The 19,886-nt window shown below is 42.4% G+C and overlaps 2 protein-coding genes and 1 long non-coding RNA gene across 6 annotated transcripts; all 3 read left to right on the forward strand.

Annotated features, from left to right (window-relative positions):
• Window positions 1-2,734: 2,734 nt before the first annotated feature.
• On the forward strand, window positions 2,735-5,576 carry LOC115529430 (L-amino-acid oxidase-like). Its single transcript, XM_030338166.1, has 5 exons — window positions 2,735-3,124; window positions 3,282-3,483; window positions 3,573-3,641; window positions 3,873-4,009; window positions 4,129-5,576. Exons 1-5 carry the CDS (start codon window positions 3,006-3,008, stop codon window positions 4,979-4,981), a joined length of 1,380 nt encoding a protein of 459 aa, XP_030194026.1. The 5' UTR covers window positions 2,735-3,005; the 3' UTR covers window positions 4,982-5,576.
• Window positions 5,577-6,833: 1,257 nt separating this feature from the next.
• LOC115529534 (uncharacterized) lies at window positions 6,834-13,306 on the forward strand. Of its 2 annotated transcripts, none has more exons than XR_003973570.1 (7): window positions 6,834-7,053; window positions 8,331-8,420; window positions 8,731-8,773; window positions 9,151-9,231; window positions 9,326-9,481; window positions 10,923-11,015; window positions 11,871-13,306. It is a non-coding gene; the product is annotated as an uncharacterized LOC115529534 (long non-coding RNA). The 2 variants fall into 2 exon arrangements; XR_003973569.1 differs by having other exon boundaries at window positions 8,731-8,769.
• A 1,369-nt stretch (window positions 13,307-14,675) lies between these two features.
• On the forward strand, window positions 14,676-19,190 carry LOC115529412 (L-amino-acid oxidase). Of its 3 annotated transcripts, none has more exons than XM_030338132.1 (7): window positions 14,676-14,920; window positions 15,423-15,652; window positions 16,116-16,228; window positions 16,398-16,599; window positions 16,870-16,935; window positions 17,785-17,921; window positions 18,090-19,190. In XM_030338132.1, exons 1-7 carry the CDS (start codon window positions 14,902-14,904, stop codon window positions 18,916-18,918), a joined length of 1,596 nt encoding a protein of 531 aa, XP_030193992.1. In that variant the 5' UTR covers window positions 14,676-14,901; the 3' UTR covers window positions 18,919-19,190. The 3 variants fall into 3 exon arrangements, with proteins under 3 accessions (XP_030193992.1, XP_030193993.1, XP_030193991.1); XM_030338133.1 differs by having other exon boundaries at window positions 15,426-15,652; XM_030338131.1 differs by lacking the exon at window positions 14,676-14,920 and having other exon boundaries at window positions 14,964-15,652.
• Window positions 19,191-19,886: the final 696 nt, after the last annotated feature.

Genomic DNA, 19,886 nt, shown 5'->3' on the forward strand with positions numbered 1-19,886 from the left:
CACTAGGTATCCTGCTCGCCTTTAAAAAAATGGAAGCTCAGGTGCGTTGATTTGGAATGTGGCCCCATATGTCGTCATAAGGGGCCAAGCTCCTCCCCTTTCTCTCCCTTGCCCCCTCAGAGATTTTGGCCCGCTAATGAGACAATGAGCTACGACCGTGCGAGCCTCACAGTGTGTGTGATTACACACACTGTAACGCAAGTGTTGTTCACTTCTGTTATTTGGATAACCATTCGTATGTTGATGTAATGGCGCGTAACACGTCGGTTCATTGAGGTCTCATGTATTTCCACAATGAGACCCGTAGTGGGGGTTATTTCAGCCGTGGTTGAGAATGAATGGAAGAACCAGAGACGTCTGAGAAGCCAACGCAGTCGTTTGAGATTCACGGGTACTTCTTGACCACTCTGTCAAACTCCTCCAAAAATCGAGCGTATCGAGGGCCACTGATAAAAAAGATCGTTTCAAAACAATCTGCAGATTTTACAGCACTGTCCCAGGGAGCATGTCTGTGCAAAACGGGGCCTCAGGTAACACCCTTGGATCAACGCATCGCTTGAAAAAAATGAACTTGGTTGTTTTCTTTGTATGATAGATGGACTCCATGCGGTATAACACATCTCCATAAGCCCATCTCCATTAGGTGACACGGGGTCCCCCAAATGGTGTGTAGATACCCACCGTTCAGCATCTAGCTCAGGGCATACCTTTTCAAACGTACCCAATCTTCTGTAGCCATACGCATCTCAAAGATCTCATCACCACAGCCTTTTGTTTTTAATAGGACATAACCATCGATGAATGAAATTACGTATTCAAAGCCGTTCTCCTCTCTATGCCTGAATGACACTTCGGTACGTTGGTCTTTTACACCTACGACTCATTCTTCTAATTGGAGCATTAAGCAGTGACACATTTCCATCAATAGAAGCAAGGTTTGATTGATGTGTATGATAGCCGGACATACCAAAAGGAGGTTGATTTTCAATGTTTATGATAGTAGTCACACTTTCGCTGGTCGTGTGGAGTATGTTGATATGAAACGCTGTCTGTGGCTGGCCTATGATATGGCTGCAATGCCGTGAGGCCATACAAACACACACACACACACACACACACACACACACACACACAAACACACACACACACACACACACACACACACACACACACACACACACACCACCTCATGACTATGGTCACCATTCATCCATGTACGCTTGCCCCCCACATCCCCCAATATCACACACACACACACACACACACACACACACACACACACACACACACGATCCCTCCCCTTGAACCACCACCACAGAGGCCCAACCCTTCGCAATGCCTCCACAGAACGGACGCGGAAGGGGGGTTGTGGCCCCCACCCTCGCACCCTGACCAGAAGCTGAAGCCCTCAGGAATGTGCCTTTTGGGGGGTATTATGTAAGGGATAATCACCGAGTGGCAGGGCAATAAACAGGATGATATGCCTGGCTCGTGGACGGCTTACCGCCCAAAGCGAAAGTCAAGGGCAGTAACCTTCCATGACCCGGGCATATCAAACTATTCAAAAATGAAGAAGCCTCAACTTTCGATATTTGTCTGGTTTCTCATGACTATTTCGGAACTATTATTATTTGCCAACTCTTGGAGACAGCCGGTCTTCATCACATTAATGAAAGTGAAAGAGAAATTCTTGAGACTGTGAACTGTTACACCGGGTCACACGTCAAAATGACCATTGAGATTTAGTGATTAACTAAAAATACATTGACTTTAGTCAGGACACTCCTTGTCTGATCCTTTAGAATTGATTGCAAAATGTGGGACAATTTCAGGCAGTTATGACGAATTGGCTCACACCTGTTCATCTAAGAAGTTTGCTTCCTTTTAATCACGTGATGAAAATTTCCCGGCTAGGAACTGCTATTTAAAAGCTTTGCTTCATCGTTAAACAATCAGTGTTAGTCTTTATGTTGAAGTTAGGAGCCGATGACCTGATTTGACACTGCTCTACCTACACTTGGCTAGTTACTAATATTAAAAATCAATTAGCATTAAGGTATTGGCTTGTTTTAGTGCTCAAAATTGAGGTTCAGACTTAAAGTGATTCATAAACTCTTATCCCCACAGTATCCATCTCAGAGACGACAGCATCCATGGCCCTCTGGAAACCAGGTGAGCACACTCTGGAAGAATCTTTTGGAACTCGAGAAAAGACAAATAGGACCTTAAATGTTTTCTCCTTTGGTCTTTTATTTATTAGACAGTTTCTCTGGCTGTAATACTGAAACCAAAATGATGGTCATCATTGTAAAGCTCGTCACTTGGGGAATTCCCCCTACCCAGACCAGTAACTAGTCCCAACCACGGGTGCTTGCACTCGTTTACTCGAGGTTCATACATTTGTGTCCCTAGCTCCCTGTGTCCCCTAGTTGAATACTGTCATTGTAGTGGGCAGCTCCCATTGTTTGCCAGATTAATTAAACCTTCATAAATGACATGTACATGTAACACTTACACCTCAAGGCGTTTGACTGTGCAGTAGTTGTCTTGTTGCTGGCCTGTGTGTCCTGGCCACGGGGAGCTACGGAGGACCTCCGCAGTTTCAAGGATCAGCTCAGTGACTGTCTGGAGGACAAGGACTACCAGGAGCTTCTGGACATCAGTATCCATGAACTCCCCCCTGCCCAGAGCCCTCGGCACGTGGTGGTCGTGGGCGCCGGCATGGCCGGCCTGACCGCTGCCAAACTGCTGCAGGAAGCGGGACACAAGGTAACCGGTCTCAGGTTTTCTTCTCTTGTGCCACTGCAACCTTTATCACTTCATACTGGCTCGACGGTTGATTCACCAATTTGTTTTTGTGAATGAAACGTCGCTAGCTAGAATTATCATGGGACGTAGTTAGCCAGAAGCACAAGCAGATAGAGCTAGCTAGAAGCACAGTTAGACGTAGCTAGCTAGAAACACAATGAGCCGTAGCTGTTCGGTGTGTGTGTGCGTGTGCGTGTATGCAGGTGACGGTGCTGGAAGCTAGTGGGAGGGTGGGCGGGAGGGTGGAGACCTACAGACACCAGACAGGGGGCTGGTATGCTGAACTTGGAGCCATGAGGATTCCAAGCTTCCACCAGTATGTTAGCCGGTCCTACTTCTCTCTCTCTCTCTCTCTCTCTCTCTCTCTCTCTCTCTCTCTCTCTCTCTCTCTCTCTCTCTCTCTCTCTCTCTCTCTCTCTCTCTCTCTCTCTCTCTCATGCTGTCTCTCTCTCATGCTGTCTCTCTCACTCTAGGATTGTGCTGTACTACGCCCATGTTGTTGGCGTGGCATTGCGTCAGTTTGTGATGTATGACCCCAACACCTTCTACCTGGTCAATGGGCAGCGTGTGAAGACCGACGCAGCGCGGAGAAACCCAGCCCTCCTCAAATACAACATCACCCGTAAGGGGAAGGCCCTGTCAGCTGATCAGCTGCTGGATCAGGCCTTAAAGACGGTTAGAAGCCTAGGACCGCCTGCTCTTTGAAATGGTTCCCAAAAACCAAGAGTTACCTCTTGAATGATGTGGTCTTTGTCTGTGTGCAGGTAAAAGACGCAGTGAGACATGAAGGATGTGCGGCAACCTTTAAGAAATATGACCAGTATTCTGTCAAGGTAAATATATGAAAAAATTATATACATATATTTCATTCGCAGCCATAGTTCCAGACCGGTCAGAGTATTGTACTTGTCTCCCCTTGTGGTCCAGGTATTAGACAGAGACAAATTTTCGATTCATTGTTTAAGTAATTTATAAAGAAAGAAAAAATGTATTTGTCTCAGAAATCCAAATACTTTGCCTCATGGAACATTGAAAAAAAAGATATTTGTGCTCGTGTTATTCAGGGATATTTGGTTCAAGTGGCTAATCTGAGTTCTGAGGAGGTGAGGATGATAGGAGACCTGCTGAATGAGAACAGCTGGATGTACACCGCCCTCACGGAGATGCTCTACGAACAAGCAAATCTCAACGACAACACTGAGTCAGTCTCTGCTCACTCAGTCACCACAAAGCATTCTACATTAACCAACACATGTATATATATACACACACAGACACACACACACTTATATATATTCATAGAGATCTTTGTCCTTCCAGGTATTTTGAGGTAGTTGGTGGCTCAGATCGTCTCCCTCAAGCCTTGCATAACGTCCTGGCTAAACCCGCCCAGCTGAACTCTCCGGTCAAACAAATCACCCACTCAGACGCTGGTGTTGATGTATTTTACCTGAAGGGTAAAGACTCAGATCCGACCAAGCTGTCTGCTGACGCAGTCCTGGTCACGACCACAGCCAAGGCAGCTTGCTTCTTAGAGTTTGTCCCCCGGCTGACCCCAGGAAAGAGGCATGCACTGAGCAGCGTTCACTACGACAGCTCCACCAAGATCATCCTCACCTTCAGCCGAAGGTTCTGGGAGGATGACTGCATCAAGGGGGGCAAGAGCATCACAGACCGCCCCTCTCGCTTCATCTACTACCCCAGCCACAAATTCCCCAATAACCCAGACATCGGCGTGCTGCTGGCCTCCTACACCTGGTCTGACGACTCCCTAATCTTCCAGGGCCTGGGAGATGAGGAGCTGAAGGAGGTGGCCCTGAAGGACCTGGAGCTCATCCACGGGGAGCAGGTCTGGGACCTGTGCACGGGGGTGGTGGTGAAGAAGTGGAGCTCTGACCCCTACAGCCTGGGAGCCTACGCCATGTTCACTCCCTACCAGCATACTGATTACTTGTCTGAGCTCTTCCAGTCCCAGGGCAGGGTTCACTTCGCTGGGGAACACACGGGCTTAACTCACGCCTGGATTGAAACAGCCATCAAGACGGCCATCAGAGCTGCCAAGAACATCAACACCCAGCTTCAAGACAGCTTCATGTCCACTGAAGAGAAGAGCTCTGACTCCAACACCAAGCTTCAAGACAGCTTCATGTCTACCCCTAGAGGAGATCTCTAACTCTAACACCCAAGCATTATTTTGTTATTAATCACATATATTAAAGCCTGAGAATATAGTACCTTCATGTAAGCAGTACTAGCTCTTCATTTGCATGTGTAAGCCTTTTGAACGAATCTAAAACAAAATTGGTGTCTGCTATGAACTCTAAAGGTAATGATAATCGACCAATCTGAGACTGCAGCCTACATGCATGCAATATCCTAGCTATGCACCTATTACGTCACCTTTCCAAGTACTGTTACTTAACATAATAAGACACAGCCCATCTGGCAATGTAAACATTGCACATTTCAATGAAACATACAGACGATTATTAAACAAATGTTTTGCTTTGTGATTATCTAAATTAACAAACTTAAACCAATATTACCAATGCTGCCCAAATTTTGGCTTGTATTAGTATCCTATCGAATGTGCTGTCCAAACAACGAGTACTCGTTTTGTGTTTGCACTTTCTTTTTTTTCCGTTGCACAAAGAAATTCTGCGTCAGTTTCCGCCAATGTATGCAGACAAAGGTCATTTCAAGCTTCCTTTAATAAAGAATGAATGAACAGAATGGATGTTTAATGAATAACTACATCTGGATATTGATTTATCTTGTGTGACCCTGTGAGACCGTTGATACTAGAGCAGTACATTATCCTTCTTAATCCTTTTTTCTTCCCTTTCAATCACGGGTTGAAGCCTTCTGGGGTTGATGTCAGGGTTTTGGGAAGGCCATTCTGAAAGCTTGATATCAGCTTGAGCCATTATTAAAGCACTAGGATGTGTAATGTAATGGTCCTGCTAAAGTTTCCCATCACAGGTCTATTTTCCTGTCCAAACCTCCCATCATTCAGTTACTCATCACATGCCATGACTTACATGGCCTTTAAGAGTGTCCACTGTGGACCTCAATTGGACACGCCTGTCACCAATAACAATGCACCACCTCGATGACTTCTAACCAGATGTAGTTATATGCACCATTATATAATACAATATTGGGCAGCTACTAGTCTAACTACCAGAAGGCTGTGGATTTACTGGGCAGCTCCCAGTAAAACCAGTTGAATAATGAGGTTGTACTTGGGACCTTCTACTTTACCTGGTCCATGTTTACCATTAACACTGGTTGAAAGACATGCCTGACCATGATAGCCCGTTCTGATTCAAGATATCTATCACAACATACATTACCATTGTAATGTTCCGACTTTAACTCTACACTGTAAAAAAAAGTTGTAATATAACAGAATTTTACTGTTTATTTTACAGATTTTGTCTGTATTTTTAAAATACCATTTAATTTACCAAAAGAGACTGTTATTTTACATGTCAAATGTAAAATAACATGAAATCACTGTAACTGTGAAAACACACAATATTCCTGTTCTTTTACAAAAAAAAACTATTAGAAATCCATATATTTATTGTTAAAATACGTTCACAAATATATCGTAATTTCACAAATATTTGTCTTTTATTTAAGGGAATAAACCGTCAAATTCAGCTTTAATACTCTAAAAAAAGTAAAAACTCATTTAAAGTTACTAAGAAATTAAAAGTAAAATAACTATTTCATTATTAATGTTACTATAATTTCTTTGTTAATTGAAAATGTGTTAATTGATATAACCACATAAACTAAATGCTTTTCATCTGTTTCCTTAACCTACCACTTCAAAGCATTACATTCTGCCAATGTTTTGGATGTATGGTTACTTGACCCAGGTTATGGAAACCTTTGATAGAGTATGGATTAATTTCAGTGAGGTTGAATGTAAGTTTTTAATCCATGTATGGTGACTTGACCAAGTTATGGATGCCTTGAATAGAAATGTTACTGTTATCAAACTAACTGTATACAAAACGTTTGATTTATGTTTCTCATCAAAACATATATAAATCATGTAGAACTCTTACAGCTTTGAGGGATGTTACATCTATAAGTTTCAGTCATTTTAAGAAGTAAGAAATAAGTTATGTTTTGTCTGGAACACTATGAACGCGTCATCAACCACGTGGTGAAGAAGAACGTTGCCATTTTGTGTTGAATGCGTGTGGACCTGGGGAGATATCTTTCAAGGTAATTAAATCTTACCAAATATGTCACTGTTAGAGTCAGTCACTCTAAAATACTAGTTTTAATTAATTAAGGTTAATAATTTGCTCGTAAGGTTGAGCAACATGTTTATGTCAAGGTATTTTTTGATAGTTTATACTAATGTGTTAAAGTTCGCTGTGGTTACTATTCGCTGGCGTTAGCTAGCTAGGCCTAAACAACTTTAATTTAGCTCATGACTCATTCACGAATTTAGGGAATAAAGCATGTTTTTCTATCGTGTGAAAGCGTAGTTGACTTTCCTTAGAACTATGCAGTTAATTGGTGTAATTCGCTGGGGGGAGGGGGAGTTACTAACTGCATGCTTAAGCAACTCAAAATGTTGGCGCATTTTTTGGGATATATTCACTATACCACGGTGGGGAAAGTCGTTGGTAATGTCTTTATTTGTTATGCTGCTATGCCCGGTAAAACGTAAAAACGTGTGAGTATATTAATTGGGCCAGTGAGAATTTTGATGGTCCTGTCTGTAGCCGAGGGCTCTGTAGGCGTCACGTACACGCGGCAATGGCAGCTAGCGTTTAGCATTAGGCTAATATTAGCATCGCTGGGTAGCAAAGGCATTCATAGTTTAAGCGGTTTGGTCTTTACCAGCTATACCTAGCCTTCCCCAGTCATTGTAACGGACTGGGTATTATGTAATGTTGTGTTATGTGTTTTCCTCTGTTAAAATAGTTTGTTTATTTCCATTTCACGGGGTTGAGTTGTTGGGATTCCAGAGAGTTGGTGGATATGTCATAGGCTGTAGGGTCGTGATTGGCTGAGAACCAGGAAACGTTATCGTTGTTCTGGGGAGAGAGCTAGGCTAAAGTGCGATGCTAATATTGGCCTAATGCTAAACGCTAGCTCCTATTGCCGAGTTTTCGTGACGCCTACGGAGCCCTCGGCTATAGACAGACCGTCGCCGTTCTCACTGACCCAACAGTTTATTCGATGTAGTTGCTTTTGCGTTGGCTACAGCCCACAGTAGCCTGTGTATTAATTGGGAAATAAATCGCCAGAAAACCCCAGTTCCGTCTCGTGGCATTTTTACAGAGGGACGCTACAATGTAATGTTTTCATTTCATTTTGTTGTGTTAAGAATGTATTATTTTTTAAGGTCTTGATGTCTAATTACCTTAATAGAGCCATATTAAAATGAGAAATGAGGGAGATTTTTATTTAACTGTTGTATGGAAATGTTTATTTAAGGGTAAACTTGTTCTGTAGAAACTGTTTGAATCACAAAATATTTGTTTTAGTTTTTTCTGTAGGTATAGGTAATTGGTGTTGAGACAGTTGGGTTGAGACGGGCTTCTGCTTCAAGCATTGTTCCTAAGGCTCTAGAAATTGTGAGTATTTAAATGCTTTATTTGATTCACTTGACTTATTTAAACTTAATAGTATTAAAATGTTGCTGTCAATTTATGACAATTAATCTTAATATTTTGGTACTGTGTGATAACATTAGCCTGCAGTAATATACTTTCCTGTGTGATTTATTAGGTCCCCATTCAACAGTTTAAAAGCACCATGAACAATGAATTGCATAAACTACAATAAAGAGTAACTGTGAAGCATGTTGACCTATTCTTTTAGGAAAGCTATATGGATGTATTTGGTTGGCTGGCCTAACATTTTTCCCTCTTTCTCTCTTTCCAGTGATATGGCAGTGTAAGGGGTGTTCCGTTGCAGTAGCTAGTAGGTCTTTACTTCTTAATCATTATAAGCTCAAGCATCCACATTTTGGGCGCACCATCCACTATCCATGTACATTTAAGACTTGGAATGCCTTAATTGTACACCAAAGTAGAGTTCATTCAACACAAGTTAGTCGGACTCCAAAAGAGTTGGTTACTTTCAGCTGTCACTTATGTAGATGCAAATGTCTATCTAATGAAAGGGAATACTTTATTAATATCAACATACATCTGAGGAGAAATGAAATTGTCTCTGACATGTTTGTTGGCTGTACTTTTCAAACCAATATTTATGGAACGTTTATGTCTCATAAGAGAAGCCGACACACACCTCATAACCTAACTGATTTTATTCCTGGTATTGTGTTAACGACTACATTAGCATCACCATCATTACATGATTCTTCAGCTGATTGCCAGGATGAGGAGTTTGTGGAAGAGGAAGTTTCTGTTGCACCCCTAGGTTTGGAAGACCAATACAGACCAATTTATATATTTTAAGTATAAGATCATTAGAAAATGAAGTAATCAAATGATTGTCTTATTTTTATTTTCAGATAAATGCAGAATTTAAGCGCATTACCACCATGCCCCTGCAATCCAGATTTCTGACACAGCTGGATGTAAGATCTGACAAACTTCTAAAGCTGTTCGAAAAACGAGGAGGACAGATAGGCAAGCGTCTTGAGAGAACTTTGGCCCCCATGACTCAAGTAAGAATGAATTTTTGGGAAATAAAATACTGAATTTACAGAGAAATTTGATAGAGGAAAAAGGATTCCAAACAAATGTCTTTCTCTTCTAATCTACATGCAGGCATGCAAACAAGTCACCTTTCGGCGAAATTCGCCGTTTTGAAGACAAAATTGACCACTTGTGTGATTCGTGGAGATCCGTTGAGAAAACATTTTGGGGGGGGGGGGGGGGGGGGTCTGATGGCCAGCCATGGAGTCCTTGTAGCGCCTGCTAATAGCGAGCGGACAGAGAGAAGGCGCAGCATTCTGTCAGGCGGCACGACAAGTGGGCGCACTCCCGTGGAACTGTCGCTTCCGTGCTCGTCGAACGCATGCGCTCGCTCGTGAAGCCGCGCGGACATCCGACAGCGCGAGCGGAAAGTCGCCTACCATCTGAAACGGCCAAGCGTGAGCCCAGCGGAGCCTTTAAATGCCTCGTTTCCACCGAGCGTTTCCACCGCCGACAGTACCCTCATGGTAGGCCGGATGTCGATCGCCGCGGCAGCCACGTAAACATCCCGAAGGTGAACGACGAGAACTGATTCCCAAAACAAACATAGCAAAAATATGGTCACGTAAATAAAATATACAAACGAACAGAGCTTCGTCTCCCCGCGACCTTATATTATCTAAAACGTTCTCATCGATTCAGCCAATGAGTGCGAGGGTAAACAAATGATAAGGCACCACCACACAAGTTAAGTAACGATCGCTGTAGGCTTCAATATCATGCAAGCACCTTGGTTTTGTTTTTATTTTGTTCTACATCACAATTGCATGCTTTAATAAAGTATTGTCTAATTTAATAGGTCCATGCTCCACCTCCTTGTTCGCCCAAGCTAACGTTTTACGCGACACGTCCATTGTCCAGAATAATACCTCGCGGTTTGTTTTTATCCCCATGTCACGCCCACTTTTGGCGGTGGAAACGCGAACCGTGCCGCAACTTTGCGAACCGAACCGAACGCACCCTCCGGTGGAAACGCGCCAAAAGACAATTTTTCAGCGGGTCACCAGTTGTGTTGATACATACTAGTCGATATAGCCGAGAGAAGTCGCTCGAAAGCGGGCCCTTGAGACACTGGTCCAGGCCAAGAAGAAAAATAAATAATGGCATACTCCTATTGCCCTGTCCTCCCACCTCTTTTTATTCTTCTCAATATTCTTTCTTAATTTTGTGATAAATTATGTACCTATTGGGGCTGCCCTTGCACATAATAAATTAATGCTTTGTTCGTAATTGTGCGCAGTCCTGTAATTTTTTTAGCTTGTGACTAACCCTAACACATTAAAAAATGTAAAAGAAAACTTCCCGGAGTATAAACCTGGAACCCTATAGTGGGTCTGTGTTTTTCTCAGCTCACGCATCATTCTCACCTTTTTCACCCCGAGCCAGTTTGCATGCCTGTACATGACCTAGGAAGATTACGTTGATGCAGGGCGGGAATGTGTTCTCAAGTGGCTGTGTGTGTACCTCAACGAAGACCCAGCAAATCTTGTCAGGGAGTTCGTGGTGAGTGAAGTTATTTTACCGATTTTGATATTTTTTTGAACACCAAAATGCGTAGTTAAAGGGGACCTATTATGCTTTTTCGACTTTTATGACCTATAAACGTTGTTATGATTGATAGTCATGTTTAACCATACTTCTCCGCCCCCCTCCTGCCAACCCAACTCCGTTGTGATTGGTTACCTTCCTTGAGGCGTGTGCGCGGGCAGATTTGACCAGGCATATGGGGGCGTGGCAGGAGTGCCTCTACGTAGATGATTTCCCGGAAATGTGAACAAGTGAATCGCAAACGTTGTCCCGAGTGTTTAGCGCTCTGCACAGCCACCCCAGACTGTCAGCAGGGAATACGTCGAAATGCATGTACGTCATTTTTTGACACTTGAGTATGGTTAAACATGACTATCAATCATTATAACAACGTTCATAGGTCATAAAAGTCAAAAAAGCATAATTGGTCCCCTTTAATGAAATAGATCTAGGCTACTGTACTGATGCAAATTACGCAACACACTTCCGTTGTGTTTAGTAACATTTATATTGGTTGCTCGACCTTAAGGTCTGGTTAGTTTAATTTTTGCTTCCATTACATGACACACAGTTGAGTGATTTATCCAAGTTAAAACTTGACTATAAAATGAACCCTCTCGTGTTTTATCGGCACAACACTATATAGACATTTTAATTTGAAACATGTACAGTCTGCATTTAAGTTTAACAAAGAGAAAAGGAGAGGCTCACAGACTACCTTAAATTATTTAAAATGAAAAAATCTTTTAAATAGCACTTTCATTATAATTCCATTGTAAATATGATTTTTGTTTTTTCTGACTCCGATTTATTTGTGATTTCACTGTTCAGGCAGAAGACGAAGCCGCCATCAAAGAATCGATTGAGGACACCACGGTGGGAATATTTGTCGTGAAAAATGATGCAACCAGTGGTCCAGAGGACGTGGGGATTGTCCTGGAAGGCCTGCAGATAATGCAAGGACTGGACAACACTGCATTAGCTGCTGCCATATTGTTTGGCCTAATGTATTTATTGAACCTCAACTACCCTCCTGAGCTAAAGAACATGTTTGAAGTGCGCCAAAAAGTTGTGATGGAGCTGGACGGCACCACGCTCTCAAAGAAAGCCCAAGTTCTCAAAAACAGACTGAGTGAGCTGTTGTCCTAACCCTGCTCATTGACTTGATTCTGGACTGTACACATGCAACTTTGCGGTTCTTTGTTCTTGTTCTTGCAGTATTTACATGCAGCATGTCTACTGTATTATCAAATGAATGTTTTCTCTGGAGCTCATGCGTTCCCAAAATGTGACTCGGATTTGCTGTTTTCTCTTAAAGTAATAGAGCTGCTGAATGAGCAGTTGCCATGGACTATGTTTGCTCTGTGAATGCACTTGTCTTTTGACATGCACTCATGCAGCTTTAGTTTTTCCTTCATTCTTTTGGCAGTACTTAGATTCTTGGAAGAATTACATTTTTCGTAGTATTAATGATGTTTGTCTAGGTCTACTCATTGTTTGTTGTGCGGTGATTCATTCAAAACACTGGCAGTACTTTTTTATTTTATTATTTTATTAGAATTTTATGCAAAGTAAAAAAAAACATAATGCAACCTAACATGTTTTGGGATTTCAGTGTTAAAAATGTCTAGTGTTTTCCAAAAATGTCCAAACTATTGCTATTTGAAGGTGGAGTCAGCGATTAAGGGGAATTCTTGTTGTCAAAATCAGTGAATATCTCATGATGCACTACCTGTCCGTACTTATGTGCTATAAATCCTTTGTTAGTGCTCAGCCTCTGTAAACCAAGGACCTATGGACATGCAATTTGTAGGCAGGACAAGCATTCTCCAGAGTCAGCTCTAAGTTTTACATGCCTAACACTGGCTGTGCTATTTTATTTTATTTCATTTTAATCGACCAAAGTAATGGGATTTTAGTGTTAAATGTTGTATTGGGATTTCAAGCTTTGGGATTTCAGTGTTAAATGTAGTATTTGAAAGAAATACAATAGAAAGTTGGTTATTTGTGCCTTATTTAGTCTCATACTTACTTGAGCAGTAAGTATGAGACTAAACATTTAGTCTCATACTTTTTCAACTTTTTTTTTACATGTTTTGAAAGATGAATCACATTATTTTCTGTCCATATACTGTTATATTACATCAAATATAAATTATTTTACAACCTTTTTCCATTAAAAACCAGCTAAGAACAGCAAATTTCTGTCCATTTAATCAGTATTATTCGTAATACAACATTTATTTACCATATTTCTAGGTAATTTCATCGTTGTAAAATGTGAATGTTTCTAATTAAACATTAAAAACAACATGAAAATAAGGCAAAATCTTGTTAAAATTACAACTTTAAACTGTTTTAAAATGTGAATGTTTCTAATTAAACATTAAAAACAACATGAAAATAAGGCAAAATCTTGTTAAAATTACAACTTTAAACTGTTTTAAAATGTGAATGTTTCTAATTAAACATTAAAAACAACATGAAAATAAGGCAAAATCTTGTTAAAATTACAACTTTAAACTATTTAAATTATGGAAATTAACCGTATTTTTACGAGAAAGAAATTATCTGTTATTTCACAGTATTTTTCTGGCACCCCAGCTGCCAGAATATTACCGTTTTTTTACGTTGGTTTTTTTTACAGTGTATGTTTAAATTCGTTCTCCCCCATGTCCAATAGATATCCTTCGATTGTTTTCGCTCACTTCACATCTCTGGCCTGCAATCACCTGTGTTGTGAAATGATTGTACTGTAAAAAAATGTTTAGCGCATCAGAGGCCAATTCAATTCAATTCCATTTTATTTGGATAGCCCTTGATCACTATTACAGTCTGAAAGGGCTTAACAGGCCAAATATTTATGACGCTCAGCGGGACAAAAATACAAAGGTTGAAGCCATGTAATGAGCCCCCGGGGGGGGGGGGGGTAATCCAGTATCTAAGCAGGGAAACATACTTGAGGGCACAAACTGTGAAATGGTTAGACTAGATCATCACTGAGAGCTTTACAGTGTCTTAGTGTCTCATGTCTAATGCAAACGTACATAACAAAACCTCATTCCCCTCCGAGTTGCGGGTGTCTATCTTCCCACCTGCAACTCATTCCTTGATCACTCTCCCCCCATGTATACAAGTATACAAGTTCACCTCCTTTATTTCCTTGTCAGTTCCTGTTTTTTGTCCCTTTATCCTTTTGGTGCCCAACTTGTAGTGTTCTTCAGCCTGGTCATGGAACAGATGTGTGGAGTTCTTTATTAAAAGCCCTTTTTTGTTACGTTTCCTGAGTAGTAGTCTGCAATTAGATCCTATCCCTCTTTCTTGCTGTTTTTTGTCAGCACCCGGGGGCAGCTACCAGTCTAACCAGTAAACCCAGCAGTGAAATGTTTTTGTACTGGGAACCTTCTGCATTACCTTGTCCATTTTTGCCCAAGACATTCCCTGACCATGAAAACTCTGGTCTGATTCTGGATTTTGTATTGCAACATGTGATACAATGCCAGAATGTTATGATTGATTGGCACACCATTACTATTCCGAATTGAGCTTTCCCTGTCAATCATATGATCGACGTCTCACGACAGGGTCTGCTATTTACATGCTTTGCTCTGTCGGCAAACAGTCGGAGGGAGGGCTTTAACATTAGAGGTAGGAACCCTTGACCTACTCTGTTACTGATCGATCTTGCTCACCATGGCTGGTGACAAATCTAATCAAGCATTTTGATAGATGCATAAAGATCGATATATAAATAAAGATAAAGATAGACATACAAAATATTGGCTTTGTTAGCGCCCAAAGTTGAGGTTCCACTCTTCCAGCTCTTATCTCCTCAGCATCCATCTGCGAGACGACAGAATCCATGGCCCTCTGGAAACCAGGTGAGTACACTCAGAAAGCATCTCTTGGAACTCGAGAAAAGACAAATATATCCATTGATGTTTTCTACTTGTGTAGACTGATCTGCTATTTCAACGCGTCATCATTGTAAAACTTGCAGAACTCTTGGGTAACGCAGCCTTCCCGGGCAGGCCTCTAAACATTAGTGAAGAGAAAAAAAGTATCTTCGTCTTCACCACAATTTTCAACTACAAAGTCTTTATTTCGGACTATAAAAGAAATATCGACATAGTCAATTTTATTGATAAGATGACGCAGAAACGAAAAATAAGTGTGCTACGATTTTCAATGGCAATAATTTGTGCTTTCGGTCATTTATTCAAGGTTTATGCGTTGAAATCCCTAGCTCCCTGCGTCCCCCAGGATAATACTGTATTTGTCTTTGGTCGCTCCCAGTAGCAATAGCTTGCCAGATTAACTAAACAACCTTCCGGAGTGATATGTGCATGTTACGCTCACATCTCAAAGCGTTTGAATGTGCAGTAGTTGTGTTGTTGCTGGCCTGTGTGTCCTGGCCACGGGGGGCTACGGAGGACCTCCGCAGTTTCAAGGAGCAGCTCAGTGACTGCCTGGGGGACGAGGACTACCAGGAGCTTCTGGACATCAGTATCCATGGCCTCCCCCCTGCACAGACCCCTCGGCACGTGGTGGTCGTGGGCGCCGGCATGGCCGGCCTGACCGCTGCCAAACTGCTGCAGGACGCGGGACACCAGGTAACCGCTCTCACAGCCCAAGAACAAGAATAAATAAATACGATAGTTAAGGCAAGAGCACAGCATGGTCACTGTGATGTGTGGGCTGTTATCAATGACGCGAGCTGTGGTGAGGAGAGAAGATTAATTAATTAAATAAATTGAATTCACTGCATATTGATGTGATTGGGCCGGGCTGGCGGCCGAAGGCTGTTCTGAAACTACTGGTCGTTGTTTAACTTACAGATGGCCAGTCCAGCCCCATTTAAACTGTGTGTGTGTGTGTGTGTGTGTGTGTGTGTGTGTGTGTGTGTGTGTGTGTGTGTGTGTGTGTGTGTGTGTGTGTGTGTGTGTGTGTGTGTGTGTGTGTGTGTGTGTTTGGATGTGTGTGTGTGTGTGTGTGTGTGTGTGTGTGTGTGTGTGTGTGTGTGTGTGTGTGTGTGTGTGTGTGTGTGTGTGTGTGTGTGTGTGTGTGTGTGTGTAGGTGACGGTGCTTGAGGCTAGTGGGAGGGTGGGGGGGAGGGTGGAGACCTACAGACACCCGACAGAGGGCTGGTATGCTGATCTGGGAGCCATGAGGATCCCAAACTTCCACCAGTAAGTTAGCCGGTCCTACCCCAGCCTGACTTGCTCTGTGCGTTTTTATCTCTCTCACTCTCTCTGTCTCACTGTCTCATTGTGTTTCTCTCTCTCACTCTCTCTCTCTCTCTCTCTCTCTCTCTCTCTCTCTCTCTCTCTCTCTCTCTCTCTCTCTCTCTCTCTCTAGGATTGTGCTGTCCTACGCCGAGATGCTGGGTGTGAAGTTGGGTCAGTTTGTGATGTATGACCCCAACACCTTCTACCTGGTCAATGGGCAGCGTGTGAAGACCGGGGCAGCAGACAAAAACCCTGCCCTCCTCAAATACAACTTCCCCCATAGGGGGAAGGCCCTGTCGGCTGACCAGCTGATGGATCGGGCTTTGGAAGCGGTTCGTAGCCAAGGACCGCCCTCTCTTTAAAACGGCTGCCAAAACCATACAAATAGCGTTGGAGCAGAATGATGTGGTAACAAAATGTTACATTCTGTTTGTTTTTGTGTGTGTGTGTGTGTTTGTGTGTGTGAGTGTTTGTGTTTGTGTGTGTGTGTGTGTGTGTGTGTGTGTGTGTGTGTGTGTGTGTGTGTGTGTGTGTGTGTGTGTGTGTGTGTGTGTGTGTGTGTGTGTGTGTGTGTGTGTGTGTGTGTGTGTGTGTGTGTTTAGGTAATGTATGCAGTGAAACATGAAGGATGTGCTGCCCTTAAGAGATATGACCAGTATTCGCTCAAGGTAAATATATATAAACACAGAGAGGAACAATCAAGGCCTTCTAGATTTATTAGATATTCTAATCTTATTTTGTTAATTCGGAATTTGACAATCAGCACCAGGGCCAAATTGGTTCAGAAAACCAAATCGTTTGAAAAGCATTTCAACTCCAACCATACATGATACACGTGGACGATCGACCAAAGAGCAAAAGCTTTACTGTTGATTGTTTGGGATTGTTTGACTTGTCCACTGTCATGTGTTTTGCAGCCCGGGCCATTGTCATATTCTACTGAAGTACACATACAGCTTGAGTGATGATGCAATTATTTGCTCGGACTTTATTATTTTTTCTTTTTGCTTGAACAGTTTTTAGTTTTGGTGATCTCTCACTCTCTCCATGCTGTTTGCTCTTCGCACTGCTAACGCTGGACTAGCGCATTAATGCCGGTCCAGAGCTGGAATTGTCATAGGTTACTTTTTCAGTACTACAGAGGACACAGTGTACTACTATACAAAGGACACATCGAGCTACTATGAGAGGACAAAGTAAACTAAGCTGGTGGTTTTATCATTTTTTCGCTCTATCTCTATCATTCACAGCATTAGTTCCACTTCATTCAGATTGGGTGTTGTTTTTGTCTCCCATAGATAAATCCATCCGTTTAAGGAATTGTAAAGTAAAAATATCACATTTGTGTCAAAAATTCAAATATAGATCATTGAAAACGAAAGTGTGTGTGTGTGTGTGTGTGTGTGTGTGTGTGTGTGTGTGTGTGTGTGTGTGTGTGTGTGTGTGTGTGTGTGTGTGTGTGTGTGTGTGTGTGTGTGTGTGTGTGTGTGTCAATGTGTTTGTGCACGTTTATTCAGGGCTATTTCGTTCAAGTGGCTAATCTAAGTTCTGAGGAGGTGAGGATGATAGGAGACCTGCTGAATGAGAACAGCTGGATGTACCTTGCCTTGACCGAGATGCTCTACGAACTAGCAGATATCAGCGACCAAACTGAGTCAGTCTCTGCTCAATAACTCACAATAAACAGTCTGCACTTACACATTCTCCACCAAACCCTCTGCAATCACTCATTAACCTCTTAACTATTTACATTCACCCATATATTTTTATATATATATAAACATATATATATATATATTGATATAGATCTTTGTCCTTCCAGGTATTTTGAGGTGGTGGATGGCTCAGATCGTCTCCCTCAAGCCTTGCATAACGTCCTGGCTAAACCCGCCCAGCTGAACTCTCCGGTCAAACAAATCACCCACTCAGACGCTGGTGTTGATGTATTTTACCTGAAGGGTAAAGACTCACCTCAGATCAAGCTTGCTGCTGACGCAGTCCTGGTCACGACCACAGCCAAGGCAGCTCACTTCATAGAATTTGTCCCCCCGCTGACCCCAGGAAAGAGGCATGCACTGAGCAGCGTTCACTACGACAGCTCCACCAAGATCATCCTCACCTTCAGCCGAAGGTTCTGGGAGGATGACTGCATCAAGGGGGGGAAGAGCATCACAGACCGCCCCTCTCGCTTCATCTACTACCCCAGCCACGACTTCCCCCAGAACCCAGACATCGGCGTGCTGCTGGCCTCCTACACCTGGTCTGACGACTCCCTAATCTTCCAGGGCCTGGGAGATGAGGAGCTGAAGGAGGTGGCCCTGAAGGACCTGGAGCTCATCCACGGGGAGCAGGTCTGGGACCTGTGCACGGGGGTGGTGGTGAAGAAGTGGAGCTCTGACCCCTACAGCCTGGGAGCCTACGCCATGTTCACTCCCTACCAGCATACTGAAATCGCCTCTGAGCTCTTCCAGGCCGAGGGCAGGGTTCACTTCGCTGGGGAACACACCGGCTTCACTCACGCCTGGATTGAAACAGCCATGAAGACGGCCATCAGAGCTGCCAAGAACATCAACCACCAGCTTCAAGACCGCTGCATGTCCACTGAAGAGAAGAGCTCTGACTCCAACACCCAAGCAGTAATTTGTTATTAATCACATATTAAGACATTAGAAGATAGTATCTTCATGCTAGGAGTACTACATTTTTATTTGCGTGTGTAAGCCTTCAGAACACAGCTCAAATTAAATTGGTATGACCTCTAGCAATTGACCAATCTGAGACTTCCACCTACAGGCATGCAAGTGTTGTAGCCTAGCCTAGCTATGCATCTATCTTTACATGCCCTTTCCAAGTCATGTTACTTAACATAATAAGCAATCCACAATGATACAATATAAATACTTCAATTAAACTTACAAATGAATATTGTGTCAGACTATTTTCATTCCAACTAGTCGTGTCATTCGTTTTTTTTTTTATTCAAAATTACATAACTTTTCTCATTATCAAAATACCAAAACTTTTCCTGCCGAATTCCTTTACAATTACCAACAAATGATGTATCATTTAACCAGCCAGCTTCTAGTCCATCTAGTCTCAATATTTAACACCAGCCACTTGGGCTGTTACATTGCCCCGGGGATTCGCGGGCAAGCTCTATACTCGATTATCAACCAAAAAAAAGTGTCCGGATGGCTTATTTGATGGGTCTTCATGTTGAAGAAGACCCTGGGTTCAATTTTCGCCGGAATTACGCTTCAACACCAGGTCTCGATATTTGACACCAGGTCTCCATATTTAACAATAGTCTACATATTTAACGGCTTCTAACATGTAAACACTGTTGGGGTCCAAAACATTGTTGTTTTTTACTGAAATGAAACTGAATGTTTAAATACTAGTTTCCTCTTAGCCTTTCCACTACAGTATCCTTTAAGTGCAGGAGAAACCTTTCCCGGTAAGCAAAATCAAGTAAGAAAGTCTTTAACAACATGCATGTCAACATGTATGTCATGTATGACATGTTGTTAAGCCTTTAACAACATGTATGTCTGAAAAAGAATGCCATGTAACGTACTTGAATGTAAAAGATGCAAAGACATTTTCAAACTAAACTATA

The sequence above is a fragment of the Gadus morhua genome, chromosome 17 (assembly GCF_902167405.1).
Source record: "Gadus morhua chromosome 17, gadMor3.0, whole genome shotgun sequence".
NCBI classification, from domain to species: domain Eukaryota; kingdom Metazoa; phylum Chordata; class Actinopteri; order Gadiformes; family Gadidae; genus Gadus; species Gadus morhua.

Coding starts and splice junctions, on each gene's coding strand:
- LOC115529412 (XM_030338131.1), top strand. CDS start 15,380: ATGTGCATGTTACGCTCACATCTCAAAGCGTTTGAATGTGCAGTAGTT. Junction 16,229..16,397: donor AGGATCCCAAACTTCCACCA/GTAAGTTAGCCG, acceptor CTCTCTCTCTAG/GATTGTGCTGTCCTACGCCG. Junction 16,936..17,784: donor ATGACCAGTATTCGCTCAAG/GTAAATATATAT, acceptor ACGTTTATTCAG/GGCTATTTCGTTCAAGTGGC.
- LOC115529430 (XM_030338166.1), top strand. CDS start 3,006: ATGCAGGTGACGGTGCTGGAAGCTAGTGGGAGGGTGGGCGGGAGGGTG. Junction 3,484..3,572: donor TGGATCAGGCCTTAAAGACG/GTTAGAAGCCTA, acceptor GTCTGTGTGCAG/GTAAAAGACGCAGTGAGACA. Junction 4,010..4,128: donor AATCTCAACGACAACACTGA/GTCAGTCTCTGC, acceptor TTGTCCTTCCAG/GTATTTTGAGGTAGTTGGTG.